Source organism: Nylanderia fulva, unplaced genomic scaffold (assembly GCF_048542155.1).
Source record: "Nylanderia fulva isolate GAGA-0341 unplaced genomic scaffold, ASM4854215v1 Scaffold11, whole genome shotgun sequence".
Classification (NCBI taxonomy): domain Eukaryota; kingdom Metazoa; phylum Arthropoda; class Insecta; order Hymenoptera; family Formicidae; genus Nylanderia; species Nylanderia fulva.
The window spans coordinates 3971222-3987425 of NW_028189302.1; the positions used below are offsets into that span (position 1 = coordinate 3971222).

The following is a 16204-nucleotide window of genomic DNA, read 5'->3' on the forward strand; positions in this document are numbered from 1 at the left end:
CTCGCCGCCAGTTTCCTCCCGCGTACTTTTGCCGCCACCTGTCGGCGCCCAAGCGAACCTCGCGGCGTAACGCCGCGTTCTCACGTCAAACCTCTTCAATTTCTCTTCCGCGCGAAGCTAATTATTTCTTAAATTGCTATTTGTCGTATATAATGAAAAAAAAAACGTATAGAATTTATTATAGAAAATAAATTATATAATTTAATAATTTATCATAGAAAAGAAAGAGAAAAAAATTTAGCTGCTTTTTTTGAACGTGATGTTTTACCATCTAGATATTGTGTAAGCTGACTATAGTCGTGTTGGTAGCACTGCTTCTTGATGTAAGAGCTTACGTGCGCTCAGTCATCGGTCATTTCAATGTAATGAGGTTATGATTTGTTGAGTCTGTTTAATAATGGCTCAATTGCGAAATTTCGGTGGTATTGTATTCACGCTGCTATTTACACACATGAATTATATGATGTTTACGGATTATGAGAATGGTAGAAGAGATCTACTTGGTCCATATCCTAGAATCCCAGATAAGGAGTTGGTAAAGGTAAGCTTTGCACTATCTTGATTTCTTAATTTTAAGTCGAATTTTGCCAGCATTAATTAATTTGACTTAATCGTAACTTTAGATCTAGTTAGACCAAGATTGAGGTTTATCAATGTTGATGTTTTATTAATCTCATAGACTTGACATTTCAATGACAATATTGACAGAGAAAAAAATTATAACTGTTATTTATTATTTCAGAGAGAGAAAGCATTTGCAGAGGAATGCAGGGAATATATTAAATCACCTAAGGAAATCTTTATTAATTATTAATGTAATTGCTGTACTGTGAATATATTTATATACAGCACATGTATATACATATACGATGTAAATGTTTCCAGCAAAAATGGAAATGTAGCAGTAAATAAACGTTATAGAATAATTTAATATTATTCAGTTGTGTGTTTAATTTAAGATTTAAGAAAATTAATTTTTTTATTTGCAGTATACAAATAATTATTTCCTCTTTCCAGATATCCTGTACACACTATATCCGATTAAACTTATTTATTTAATATAACTTATTTAATGTCTTTCTAGCTATGCGTCAACACAATTTTCAATTTTTATTCATAGTGATACAGAAAATTGTAGAAAAATTTTATTTGTGAAAAGTAATTTTTATTTCTCAAGTAGATTATCAAAAAATTAATGAGAGACATTTCAAATATGTGAACTCTTTTTTAATAATCTGATTGTCATTTTTCATGTTAAAAAGGAAAAAAACCAAGGATGGAGTAAAGGAGGATTATACGCGTCAAATAGAAAAATCTCAAGCAGGTAGTTTCGGATGAGTTTATTTAGAGTCCCTGGATTTTACCTTCCCCTGAGGCAGCTTATACCAATAAGAAAGCCATCTTTTCTTACCGTTACTTAAACGGTATATACCATCTTAATACATTGCAAGCTTTCATTTTTCATTTCGCTGTCCACTTTTAAGAGCACCCTTCGGATATGGTACATTGATCGCAAAACGAGGAACAAGAGAACTGTGTGAATGGACTACAGGAGAGGTAAAGTGTAGAATTAAAAATTATTATATCGAACGTACGACTCGTTTACTTTGCTCTTAGGACATCTGCGTCAACAATATTTCAATTTTCTTACTCTTCGATTCGCGAAGGCACGATAGCGGCTATTGATTACTCGAATATTTATACAAATTCATTCTTGCATTGAATTCTACAATCCAATTTCAATCCAATTTATTAGCATTATTTTAGTTAACTAAATTATGTATTATATCCATAATATTATATGTTGTACTTTCATATCATACTACAGTCTCCAGAAAAAAAATCAACTCTACTGGAAAATTAATTGGATATTTTTTGAAGATTAAAACTCGAGCAAAAGGCAGCCGCTATGATTCCTTCTGCGATACGAGCAACTCTACCCCCCACATAGGAGACACGATTTTTTTTTAACATTTATAACGGAAATATATACAACGTAATGTACAAATTAGATTAGTTTTAAAATCAGCGCCTCCGTCTTTTTCGATATAGGAATAATACAAATGGAGAAACAACGTATTTCGTAAACACTTTGTAGCAGTAATCTTCTTTTTTATATATACAATTATTATATTTCTGAAAAAATCGTATTGTGCAAATGCAAATGCTTTTATTACCCACACTTTCTATTGCTCTATTGTATTTTTATATATTTAGCACTGCAACATTGAAAGTACACTAAGGAAATAGAAAGCGTAAACAATAAAAGATATTTACGCTTATATGATAAAAGAGATTTAGTCCATTCGTTTCAGTCGCTTTTCTTTTCCGTGAAAATGCCCCAAAAGAGGTATCCAACTATTCATCTTTGTCCATTTTATCTTTTGTCTACGTGCTCCTACCTTTGTCTGCCTGCGCGAGATGAAAGAGCAGAATGATAGTCGGAGAAAAACACGGAGCAGCCGTGTATTGAAAAATAATAATACATGTGGCAACAAATCGAGGCGGACACTTGCGGAAACATTGGAATTTTTAGGATGTAATTTTAGGAGTAGGTAATGGGCACAAAATCACCGTTCCGTAGCTGTCTCTCGGAATTTCGCCATAAAGAATTTCCTTCTCAGATTTTCTACGCTTATAGGATCAGTTAAATCTGATATGGACAATTTATGGATATTTACATAAATATGCAGTGTATATTTATACAGAATAATCTCTCTTTAAACGCACTTTTTCAGCACAATCTTTTTGCCCAAAAGATCTGTAAATAATTTTCAATTTTTCTTATAGTATAAATATGTTGCAATTTGTCATATAACTTTAAAATTTTCTTTTGTTGAAAACAAAATTATAGTTTCTTTCGTTAGAAACATATACATCATATATGTATATACGTATACTGTAAAAATATATTCACAGTACAGCAATTACATTAATTAATAAAGATTTGCTTAGGTTTAGGTGGTTTGAATTTCTTGCATTCCTCCGCAAATTCTATCTCTCTCTGAAATAATAAATACATTGATGTTATACATTTTGCAAATATTTAAAATTCTATTGAAGTAAAATGTAAAGAATAAAAATTTAGTCTTAGTTTTTATAAAACTCTTATTTGATTATTTAATTCAAAAGTTATAACTTTGATATTTTTTTGAAAAAAAGAAAAAAACAATTAAAATTTAATCAAAGGAAGCACGCTTAATGAGAGACATCTTGTATATAATAATGTAATTTACATAATGTATGAGAGTTAACATTTTATTCGGATGACAAAAACATGAGCGCGGAAAAGAATTTCAGAGATGAGATAAAATGTAGAGATGGAGTGAAGTAAATGGAAAAATTGTAGCAAAATGTATGAAATATCGTGAAAATTATTTTAATCCATCGAGCGGATGAGACAGCAACGGACATATGACTATGTATATATTATATGTATATGTATATATAATGTATATACACACTTGTAAATATGTATATAATATGTGCAGTCGTATGTGCAATATATTCTGTGATTATACGATCGAGATGCGATAATATCTTACACGTGCGTGTGTACTGTCAATGCGAGAAAATTAGATTACAAAGGACATTCGCTATTATGGGTAAGGACGAACGGACGCTTCCTGACGGTGTCTTCGGTGACAACACGAATATGATTCGCTTATCATGACGATGAGAATGATGATTGAATGAAACAGGTTCGCGTTAACGATTTTCCCCCCTTGTCTTCCGCCGGAAATCGGGAATCTCGACAGATCCCCGATCGGAAGTCGGAACAATATGCGATATCGCAAATGGATGGTGTCGATCGAGCATATCCGGTGCGGTAAAAATTGTCTTCGCATCGCGAAATTGCATATACACGTAAGAGGCAAATGAATAAGGAAGGTACATATTCGAAGAAGCAAATGAATTAAGAAAGGTACATATACTGTGTTACACTTATACAGTTTTGAAATTTTAATCGGTTTTAGGGTCCGATTTGAAATTAAACATTTTTATACGATTATACACAATAATGAATATTTTGTAATATTTATTCAATATATTCAATCTTTTTTTTTCCATGATAGATCCAGTTTTTTTTCCTGGTGAAGTTATATTGTATGTCTCTATTCATTCACCTCTCGCCTCTTCATCTGCAATTATAGAATATATATAACATCTCATATACATATTATATATATATATATATATATATATATATATATATATATGTATATCGGATGTTATATCACTCTCGAATAAAGATCAGCAACGAATCACAGTTAGTCAAACGAATGCTGTACATATTCCGGATTTCCACTCGCATGATTCCGTCTCTGTATATGTATATGCATATGTATATGGCCGTATATTCTATTACACGCGCGCGTGAGACTTAAAGTTAATAATATTTAAACTTTGTTTCTCCGTCTTCCTCTCTGATAATGCGATGATATGGCACATGGTGCGATGATTCAACGATGATATAGCTCTAATAAGTCCTCTTCTCATCTCTCTGTCTCTCTCTCTCTCATTCCATTCTGTTACAATATTTCCCCCTATAATTAACTAATTAATCATTCTCTTGGATTTAATCTTCTCTGTTTAATAACTCTCTCGCTCTCACATTTCATTCACACTTTATTCAATTATTCTCTATATATTTACAAACCATCGAATAAATATAAACAACAAATAATTAGGATCGCGTTTTCATCGCATAATTAGCGCTGAAAATCTATATAGATGTCTTTGAACGTCAACATCATGCGGAAGTTAAACAATCGCATTTACGCTAAATGCGACAAGTCAGATCTCAATATCGGTCATACGATATTGAGATCTCACGTTCGTTATTACATTATGGAACAGTTAACGGATCGATCGTAATAGAATCGGTAGAGCTCTCTTTCTCTCTAACACATGTAGATATGAAAGAAAAATGGATAACCCAAGAGAAAGAGATTCACGCCTTCAAGTCTTTCATTCGCCAACTATATAAGCAGCACGCAGTGCTAGTGAATGACACGCGATATATTCATCAAATGAGGCGAGTCGGGTGTGTATATATGGATCTCTAGCTCTAATTGAACGGTGCGATTGATGCAAGTCGATATCCTCCGTGATTGCATCTTGTTATGCATTGATGTCACTAGGATTGTCAGGATTTCGAGAGGCAACGCGCTTGTCCGAATCGCACAATCGTTCAATACGACGAATTGAATCGAGCGAATCGATTAGCGGAACAATATCGGTATTTATCGTCATCTGCTGTGAGAATGATTATGATAATGATGATGATGATTCGCTTTCAGAATGAGAAATGTAACGACGACGCGTGCATTCGGAGTTTCGATCTGTGTGAATGTGGAGTCACACAAGTGCAATCTCGCTCATATGTGTGTATATTGTATGTGTGTGTGTGTATTTTGTATGTACCGTTTGTGTCATTATATACATATGTATGCATCCAGTTTGCTGGGAAATAATTCGTAGATGAGCGAACAAACGAAATAATGTGCATTACCGAAGAGAGATTCGATATACGGTAAATAGGTATTCTTTGTGTCGAATGTGCGTGTTTCACATACTCGGATACATAATTGCTTGGATCACCTTTTAATTAAACACCCGTGACCTGCATAGCGGAGATGTATCCTTGAAATCTCTCTTCCTTTCCCTCTTCTTTTCTTTCATTTTCGTCTTTCTTTCCTCGAAAAAAAATTGTCTCGACAAAAGCGCTCTCCGTGGGACGACAAAGTTGCTTCTCTCTTTACTCGTTAGACGTAATTACCTAATAAATCGCACGCGGTAATCCGCACAAAAGTTATGCATCGCGCGAGTGCATCGTCTTTTCGTGCTCTAATCACGCGACTTTACTCTTAGTAAACGCTTGTACTTACGAAACACAAACATCTCCCGTCTTGCTTTAAATATTTATTAGGTACATTACACATATGTGTCATACGATTTTTCAAGCATAGTATTGTCAACAGTTGTGTGTATATCTTTTTTTCTCCACAATTTTTTTGTTTGTTTGTTACACGATCTCTCATTTATCCCCCCTTGTTAACGCGTTTCATTTCTAGCGGTTACAAAATCTGGACTGAAGTTCTTCTGGTCTTAATTCATCTCGAGTCGACCGGACGCAAAAGTTTGCGGCAATTAAGAGCCCGTCTCTTCAACATAAATAAGAGAGTAATCGAAGTATTTGACCTGTCGCTCTCCATTGAAGTTCCTTTAAATGCTTCTTTGTTATGCACGAACGAATCCGGAAAGTGACGATGAATCAATTTATCCTCATTTCGCCACACCCGTCAATGACTCGACTTGTCTTTGACCTTCGAGACAGGATGTAAATCTTGTTGAATATCAATTTATAAAATTCAAAGTGAACAGCGTCTCGCATTGTAATTTGAAAAATCGAGAATGACGAAAAATATATTTTAGAAAAGAACAAAAAGAGAATTTATGTAAAAAATTTTATTGGAACAAAAATGTATATTAAATATCCGATTTATATGAAAATTAATATAAATTAATAAATATCACGTATGCCACTTTAATTATAAAATATTTTACTCGCAAAATCTTGAAGTGTCTGAATTAATTTTCGCGGTCAAAAAAATCATTATTGTTATGCTCTGCATGCTACTTTTGCGTCTCTTATCTTTTTATATATCCTTGGTAAAATTGTTGCGATTTATTAACACGATACACGGTTTGTTTCAGGTTCCACGCCCCATATCTACGAACTCTCCGATCAATTTCGTGTGTATTTTCTCAACAAAAAGCATCAAGGTAGCGATAACTTTTTGAACTGTAAGACGATAAAAAGTCTAAGAACTTCAACGAACGGCGGAGCCTTATTAAATTTTATTCAGATCAAAGTGAATTTTACTTTCACAGAATTTTTATTTAAGAGGCTTAAGATGTATTTGACATTAGAAAGTCGTGGAAAAGGATCAAACTTTCGCTAAGGAAAAATTAACTGCGAATTGGTCACAGGATCGGTAGATGCAAGGAAGTAAAGGCGAGCCTGGATCAACACACTCTATATACGTACGTATAAGTATATACATATATATCTCTTTTTTTGTCTTTCGTTACCATCCCGATGACATTCCTCGAACGTTTAATGATTACAGAGAATAGAAACATGGGAATGTGTTTAAAGAAGAAGAATACTGCTGCTATGTTTGGGATCGGTGTAATGACGTAAGTTGTATCTATCTTTGTTTATATGTCTGTGTCCAGAGTTTCTGTACAATTTCCTTGTTCCGCATACGCGGACTTCATCCCCTTCGTACGTGTGTGTTTGTCTTTTTTTTTGTGCGTGTACGGTGTAGCGTGTTTTAGTGTCCTTTTTAAGGGGTAATTATCACAGAATACACGAGATATTTTCATTTAAGCTTACAAGAGATATTAATCGAAGCGAAGAGTAGGAGGAAAAATTGGCGACCAATCTCGTCGACGATCGCGTCGATGGATCCAGGATCGAGATTTTTTTTTCGGTCGATCCGATCCAAATGAGATATCGTTCGGAGACGGGTTCGTCGACGAGATCGATCTGAATGCCGAATTCGCCAGCCCATTCGTATTCAATAATGTACTTAGTTAGGCAGCGGAGAAAATAGACACTTTTACAAATGAAGATGGTGGCGAGGTCGCGGACCCGTGTTTTTTTCTTTCCTGCTTGAATTTCCGACAACGTCGGTGACAGATGCAGATGCAGGTGCTTTCTTCAAATCGATCATGAAATTGAAGTTGAAACGTTCTAGCAAGATTCTAATATGATTCTAGATGTCTTGTATATGATTGGCGAAGGATATTTTGAAATATATATCAACGTTCCGATAGAATATCTGTCACACTCTTTTTTTTGTTAAATATTTAAACTTAATGAATATATAAATGATTAATCTATAATTAATTAATATTAATTTATTTCTCTTAACTTTAAGATTAATTCTTTCACGAAAGTGTTCTCAAAGAGGTAGGTTACATCACTGTTGCTGATAAGATCCTTCAATTCATGGTGCGATGTTTCGACGAACACACACTCAAATTCGGAAAGCATCTGCAGCTGAGGTGTGTATATGTGTGTGTGTTGATCGGACGTTCATATATTATTATTATTTTGTTTATTAAGTGTTGTACTCGATTCTTTCTCTCTTTGCCGATCGAAAATCCCGCGCTCGCAGCTACATCAGCAGTTTAGACACTATACACAATACGTAAGTATAATCTAGACGTACTACGTAGTAGAAACTTTTGAATATAGCGTAATCTCTCCGGAGTTGTGTTGTACCTGCCCGGGCACCTGCACGGGCTGGGCGATGATTGGATTCATCGGATACGAGATCGCGTGCATTTGTGTTTCTCTCACGGAGGGATCCGACCGAAGCTTCGTACGATCGAGCGAATATCGCGAGGATGTGCTGCGATCGTTTCTTCGAGAGGAGACGTCCCTTCGAACCCCGTCGATCTGATACGAATTTCTCTAGAGGTATAAGAGAGATCGGCGGAGACGACAGAGAAATCGTGCGTAACGCGTATTCTTATACGAACAGGCGAACGTCCGCTATATGTACAAGTATAGTACGAGACGAGACGTACAGAAGATGATGAAGCTAATAGCGATAATAGGAATAGTAGCGGATTTTAACGTCCAGTTCCTCGATACGTCATATTTCGAGAGAGAGAGACGTGCGTAAAGAAGCAGCGATCGCTACAGACGGAATCAAGAGCTACGATATGATTACTTTGCGCGCACTACGAGTAGCATTGATTCAAGATTCACGAGTCAGAGATGTTAGATTTCAAAGTTAGACCCGAGTGAACAATATACCGGAGAAATAATATCGGTCGCTCGGATAATCGCACCTGAAATATCCCCGAGTATCGACAGTACTAATTACAAGGATGTAAAGTTTCATTTTTAGACCTCGCACGCTCGCCGGTTCGTAGAAGGTGAATTCGTCCTCAAAATTCTTCTCCTCTTTCTGTTACATCAAAACACCCGAAAACGATTACCCGGAAACGCGAGCGATGATATCGATCGTCGCGTGCGTGTCTTAATTATGTTAGATTTTCTCGCGTTCCGGAATCGTTTCCACGCTTTTGCGCAACTCATCCCGAAGTCCTCGGACGGATCTCGGACATCATCATTCGCAACAGCGGCAATAACATCAGCAGCAGTCAGACGATCCATCTCTGGTATAATCTTATGCGAATAAGAACGTTACTTTACAATTACAATGCCTTACTAACTTTTTTTTGTTTTTATTACTAACGGCACGTCGCTGAGTGACGTCACAGGACGTGCCTATTTGGTCGTACGCAATGCTACATTTAAACTGTATATTTAGAAAAACCTTTTTTTTTTTTCGTCAACAATGTTTTCACGTTATCTACAGTAAACTCGTCCTCCTCGAACAAACGGCCTAGAAACGACGCGGTCGTATCGCGTGCGCGTGTATGTGTGTACGTGTGTGTTAATTATGAATTTTCGTATTTCTTCTTTTTTTTTTTTTTTTTTTTTTGCGATCCTCCTCTCTACATATGATCCTTCTTCTGCACATCCTTGCGCGGCGCGTTCGACTTCGTCCTCCTCTTGTTTTTTAGCACGTGACGGTCGAGGATCCTGATGCCGCACGCGCTGGACCGGGTCTCCTCTCGTCTCTTCTTCGTCTTCTCCCTGATCTCAGAGGTCAGTCTTTCGGCGAACGGCGGCGCGTCCGATCGAGAGAGAGAGAGAGAGAGAGAGAGAGAGTCCTTGTCGCGGAATTTTTGCGCGACACACCGTTTTCTCAGTCCTTTTCGCGGCGCTCTCATCTCTCTCTCTCTCTCTTTCTCTCGTCCTATTTTACGTTACGAATATTACCAAATATATTGCGTACTGGCAGCACTATTTTCGCGTTTCCTCGGCTCGCGAACACTCCTCTTCCTTCATCTCTTCCTCCCTTCCTCCCCTCTCTCTCTCTCTCTCTCTCCCCTGTGTCTCACTCGCACGAAGAAGAGTCCGACGTGTCTTATATAGTATTAAAGCGTCGTCGCTGTCCGAGCTTCCGTTCTTTCCGTAAATCTGGGTAGGAGAAATTCTCCCTCTTTTTTCCTTATTGTATTGCCGGACGAACGCCGAGCCACGCGGGATTGTTGACCTAGCTCGTCGTCCTAGCTCGGGATCATATGGATCAGGTGGTTTCCCGGTGCTCATCGTCGCTGTCCAGGGACGGGGTTAAAGCTCTGTATATTTTATATATATATGTGCGTGTGTATGTATGTATATATGTGTGTACGTGTTTTGTAAGACGTAAAAAAGGGAGAGGGATATACCAAACTCGACCGAGCTCTGCGGCGCGAGGGAGCCGGAGGAAGGAAATTCCACGATAAAAGAAATCCTGCTGCCTAGGATCCTGGTTCCTCCCTGGCGTAGTGTCTCGCAGCGGAGAAGGGCGGAAGGGTTCGTTTTCCTCGGGCGAATTACCTTTCTCTCTCTTTCTCTCATTCTAACACACTCGCTCTTTCTCTCGCGAAATTAGTCGTGAAAGATTTCGTTCGCTCCGTGGCACCATAGGCATCGAATAATGCTAACTCCCTTTGGACGGCCTCCTGTTTCTCATCCCCATCCTCCTCCTCTTCGGGCTCTTTCCAAGCTCGAAGTACTCGAATCGCTTCGCGGTCGGCTTATTTAACGCGGCGTCGTGTCTCCTCAGGTAGGATTCGGCAGCGGTGTCTCCTGCCTGATGTCGCTCTTGAGCTTCACGAACTCTTTCGCGATCTCGTCGTTGTTGCGCTGCGAGAGAATTCGCAGGATCGTCCAGCCGGTCTCGTCCATCTGGATGCGCTTGCCGAGCGACAGCCAGCACGCGCACGAACCCTCCTCGACGATGTCCTTCAGCTGCATCACCGCGACGCCGACGAGTCTGTCCTCTCGCGCGAAGCAGTAATCTTTCACGCAAATGTGTAGCTCGTAAAAGTCTAGCTGTTGTTGCTCGTTACCGATCATGCTGAGGAACAAAAAAAGGGGAGATAAATAATTGGAGAGAATTTTGCGTCGACGACAAAATTGTAATCGTTGTCCAGGAGTTGAATTATTATTAGCGTGACTTACAAGTCGAAGCTCTCGTTGAATTGCGGCGACCAGTTATTGCTCTTCGATTTCGTCGATTGTTTCCTCTTTTTGCCAGTGAGATGCGGCCCGATCAGATTCACCTCGACGTATGGTCTGAACATGCCTGTCGCCAACACCCACTTCAAATCGTTCGCGGCAACAACTAGAAGCGCGAAAGTTTTGCTTATTTAATTCAATTATTATCGACGCGATTTAAAAAATAAATGATCAATTTTTGCATTATTAATTGTCAAATATTTATATACGATTTTAGCAAAATCGTAAACGTACCTTTGACGGTGACTTTCTGTTCTCCCGTTCCCGGATGTGTGAAAAGATCCACCTGGATGCTAACTTCGCCCACCGAACCCTCTTCCGAAGCGGCGATATCTGGAACTTAAAAAAATTGAAGTTAGAATTTAAGCTCGAGTAGGAGATGCCGTGAAGCTAAAATATGCATCTAGATACTACGCGGACTTCGTCTGATTCTATCTGATGCTACGATTCGATGAGACTAAGGCTAAGAGTCTAATCTCGATTTAACTATCTCTAGAGCAGATTACATGCTCTGATAATAAGCAGCTCAGGTACTTGTTGATTCTCGTCAGAGCAATTATCTCGTCAGTAATTTTCAGAGAAGACGAAGTCAGCCAGCGCATAGTTTTGTGCATTAATCACACGGTGTGTGATGAGCTTTTAAATGGTTTTATATCTTTCGGTTCTCCGTCGAAAATTATTTTTAGCGTTCGGAGAATTTCAGCTCAAAAGATTTAGTGCGTATCCTGAGTCGAAATTTTTCTCCTACTTTCGATCTCAATTTTCAATTTATAATTATTTTGATATTTTTAAGCAGCCTGGTTATATCTTTTTAAAATTATTTAATCTATAGTTTTGTCACAAGTTTTTCTTGTAAAATATTTAAGTGGAAAACTATTTGTTTACTGCTTATTAAAGATACAAATAGGAGCTCAATTTCTATATAAACTAAATCTATCGAAATAATCCAATAAACACGTGAGAGAATTAAAATTGAAAATAGAGATAAAATTTCGATTCCGGATGATACAAGTGTCCATGATATAAGCGATCGATCCTTTCTTCGGGAGTATTCGTTCCTTCGAATCTTCATTGTAAAAATAAACTTGTATATGTATAGCGCTAGGCAATGACGTTCGTAAGAAGATCATGTGATCAGTGGTCAGTGGTCAAATGGTAGACTTTCCTTGTGTAACATATGTGTGTGTGTGTGTGTATATATATATATATACGTGTTTAAAGCGTCGTGTTGAAACAAATATGAGCTCGAAAGAGAGACATTTTGTGTGTGAATCATTAAAGTTCTCAGTAGTAGTAGTAGTAGCAGCAAAAGTGGCGGCAGTAGCAGCAGCGGCAGTGATAACAGCACAGCTTCCTAACACAGCTATCGAAACATCGAGACGTCTTTAAAATATCCTTCTTTTATAGTGAACGAATAAAAAAAAATTAATATATATAATAAATGCAAAATTGTCAACTCAAGCATTGCGAAATATATTATCGGAAAATCATTTCCATTCGCGATGAAATGGATGTGTGAAAATAGGTAAATAAAAATATGGATACATCAAGATATAGATGATATATCTTGAGACGTCTCGACGCGACGATCAGTTCACTACGTCCTAAAAGTTTTTCCGACACTTCCCGCAAGACCTACTAAGGTCTGCTCTGTTGGTACCTTGTCGGCTCTCTCGACGAAGAGAGGGCTTGCTCTGGCGAAGGGGTTCCTCGAGGTCCATACCCTCGGCTCCTTCCCCTTCGTCACCCCTCTCGCTGCTCATCGAACGCTGACGCTGACGTAGCGTTGACGCGTCGTTCAGCGGCACTGTCCCGACAATTTTCATTATCGTCGTAATGTAAGTGTAGAGGAAACGCATACGCCGATATATATCGATTCTTTACGAGTGAGACGGATCGCGCCGCGGATCGTGTAATGTAATGTGTCATTAGAATATATCGTTTGTGGTGTCTAACTATCTCGTGAGTGTATTCCTGATTCTCTCTCATCGCGATTGCGTTCGCAATGTAACAAGAGACACATATAAAAATAATAATTGTATTATTAGAAATGAATAAATAATTATTACAACTTATATATAAATTTGTAACGCAAACGATAAATTCAGTAATGTACCTTGACCGATTTGCGAAGTGACGAAGGTCTTGATGAGGGTGTCCGTTGTTTGCGTGTACAAACTCAGTGCGTAACGGAGGCTCTGCAGTTCCGGCGATTTCTCCAGGAATGTCTTCTTCAAGCCGTTACCACCGGCGTGGAAGTACTGTTTAATCGTGTCCAGAGCGACGTCGAGAACCGCGCACTGCTTCGGCGAAAGATTCTTCTCCACTTCCTTGGAGATATCCTGAAGAAACGAGATTAGTAGTTGACAATAATCGCAAAGTAATTTTTTCTCAGAAATTTAATTTGAATGATTAATTTGTATTACCATAACTCCGCTAATGGCATTTTTCACATCGGGCTTCCCGGCCATGTGATTCTTAAACAGCTTCGACATGTCTTCTATCTTGGCATTCGCGGCGAGATTTTTGGCATTATCTGTCAAGTTCTTGAACATCATCTACAAGAGACAAGAATGATTAAACCGTAACACACACGTCGCAATATATAATGAATATTCTATCGGTTTAACTACAATAGAATTACAATAGAATTACAATAGAAAAGTGTAAAATAAAATCATAACGCAAGTAACATACGCTCTTATCCGTCATAGGTGGCAAAACTACGGTCTTCTCTAAAATCCTCATGACTATCTTCCACAGTTCTTTCAACAGTCTCTTCAGTACCGTCTTCTCGCACGACTCGGCGTACAAAGATAGACTACCGTCGAGTAGAACCATGAGCGGCCTCAAAACGTCGTCAGCCTCCGCAGTTACGTTGTTTCTCTGGGCCGGCTGTGATAAAGTTACCTGCCCTCCGCCTTTGATAGCACACAGAAGATCTCCCAACTCTCTGACAGAAACCGTTATTCGCGGCTCCAGACTGTTCGCGAAGAGCATGGCCAGATCGTCCAGAGCGCCGTTCAGCTGCTGTTGCAATTCCTTCAATATGTTCGCCGCGTCTTCCTCGAGCTTGTCGCCTCCCATCGATTCGAACATCTTCTCCAACTGCACCCGAAGTTGCTGGATGTTGTTCATCAGAATGCACGCCTGTGCGGAATAAAGTCGATTTATTTTTAGTTCAATCCAGTCGGTGCGCTAAATTTTTGTTGCAGATTATATCACTCTCGAGAACGTACGATTCGTTCCTCCTTTAGATGACTGGGGAATTCTTTCTTCACTATATCCGCGTAGGCCACCAGAACCTTGACGATGGTCTTCGCGAATCTCTTCATGTACCTCTTCCAGATCTCCGGATCCGGACACTCGAGTTTCGATACCACGTCGAAGCACTGCGTCAGTTGCGTGAAGACGTCGACGACGGAGACGCTGAAGAGCACGTGCTCGCTGCTCTTTTGGAACTGTAAGGAAAACAATTGGGGGACCAATTAAAGACCGCGTCGCGAGAGATTCGTACGAATAAGAATCCGTATATGAGATATATTACTTACGCCTTCCTTTTTATCTCTACTAAAGGCACCGTGGAGATATTCTAACGAGACATCGTCATTCTCGTTAAGCCACTGCATGACGAAGGGCTCAAACCAAGCCGGATATTCCGGCACGGCGCCCTTATATGGCGGCACGTCCTTGACGTAATTGGCATGTAGCCACTTGACCTTGAAGTGTAGATTCATATAGGCCGAGGACTTGCACAGTCTATGCTGCTCGTGCTCCTCCAGAGCGTACTTCATGTCCACCGCAAACAGAGACCACATCGTGGCCGCCGACAGTTGACCGATGTTGAGCTCCTGAGGGAATTGATTCAACACGGGCGCATAGCTGTTTTTGTCCTCCTCGATCACCGAGACTATCAAGGCGATCAACTTGTGCCAGAAGTCGAGCGAGTCCAGCCGCGGCCCGTGATCGTCCGAGTCCCTCTTCGCCTCGTTCGGGTCTGCTTGGAACTCTCGATTGTACAGGTCGTAACAGTTCTCGAAGAGGAACTGATAGGTCGATCGCAGGCATGCCTTGACACAGTCCTTGACAACGGTGCTGGCCCGCGGCGGACTCGACAGTTCCTGGACTTTCATACGGAAGAACGTGATACTCGTCAGCAGATCCACGGTGCTCTTTAAATCCATTAATTTCTCTTGGCTTGAGGCCGGGAAGTTGTTCCTATACATTGATAGGTCGATCCTGAGAGAGTTGTGCAGCTGATCCAGTAGCTTGACGAATTTCTCTTTCTATAACGAGAAGAAAATCCGACTGAGCGCTTCTTTTATTAATGTCATTTGTAGTTGCAGTAAGCTTTTCTTTTTTTGTCGGGCATACACACACACACACGGGTTTACATCGAATGCTCTCTTCCTATTTTATCCCGACAGCTTTTTACCAATGGAGAGTAGCTGCGCGTTTTGTGAAGAGACTCTCTCGTCGAGTTTCAACTACCATGATATCCGAAAATTTTCAACCGCGCTGAATTTCTTCGGAACGCGAAAAATTCCACCGTAATATTTTCGAAAGGGAGAATATCATGTATAATTCAGGAATGTAAAAAACATCTGTGGAATTAAAAGATTCGCGAATTTAAATTTCGTGCTAAATTTTGGTTCACATATTGTTCGCTGTTTTACAAGTACCGAAAGAACGTCGATTTATAGGCAGGGCCAGTTCGAGAAAAACATTTCCATATTCTCTACACGGTGAAAAATCCAGTTTTGGCTAGTCTTGACTGCGCGACTCGGCTAAAATCTACATTGCAAAAACAGAATGCGCGGTAGAAGAGAAAATCTTAATTAAAATCTTAATTAACATGTATATATATATATACTTTTCGTAATTTTTTCTAAGAAAAAAAGATTGTAGACTAAGAAAGAGGGCAACAGAAAAATGCAATCATAAACACGGCACAATCTTAAATCTTTAATCCGCGGCACGGATTCGTAAAGATGTCTTAAATCCTACGCAAATATTTAAGCTTTATTGTTGAGTTGGATTTGA

General features: G+C 39.0%; 1 protein-coding gene across 6 annotated transcripts in view; it reads right to left on the minus strand.

Moving 5' to 3' along the window:
- Positions 1-1325: 1325 nt before the first annotated feature.
- Positions 1326-16204, minus strand: part of unc-13 (protein unc13 homolog) — a 98550-nt gene continuing 83671 nt past the window's right edge. For 4 of the 6 annotated variants that reach the window (XM_085486498.1, XM_085486500.1, XM_085486491.1 and 1 more), the window contains 9 exons: positions 14713-15447; positions 14401-14622; positions 13859-14311; positions 13588-13719; positions 13278-13503; positions 12822-12968; positions 11396-11500; positions 11105-11267; positions 1326-11000 (listed from right to left, as the gene is read on the minus strand). In XM_085486498.1, the coding sequence (XP_085342624.1) occupies positions 10703-11000; positions 11105-11267; positions 11396-11500; positions 12822-12968; positions 13278-13503; positions 13588-13719; positions 13859-14311; positions 14401-14622; positions 14713-15447 (2481 nt within the window). In that variant the 3' untranslated portion in view covers positions 1326-10702. The remainder of the gene's footprint in view (positions 11001-11104; positions 11268-11395; positions 11501-12821; positions 12969-13277; positions 13504-13587; positions 13720-13858; positions 14312-14400; positions 14623-14712; positions 15448-16204) is intronic. The other 2 variants (XM_085486506.1, XM_085486505.1) reach the window with 1 other exon arrangement.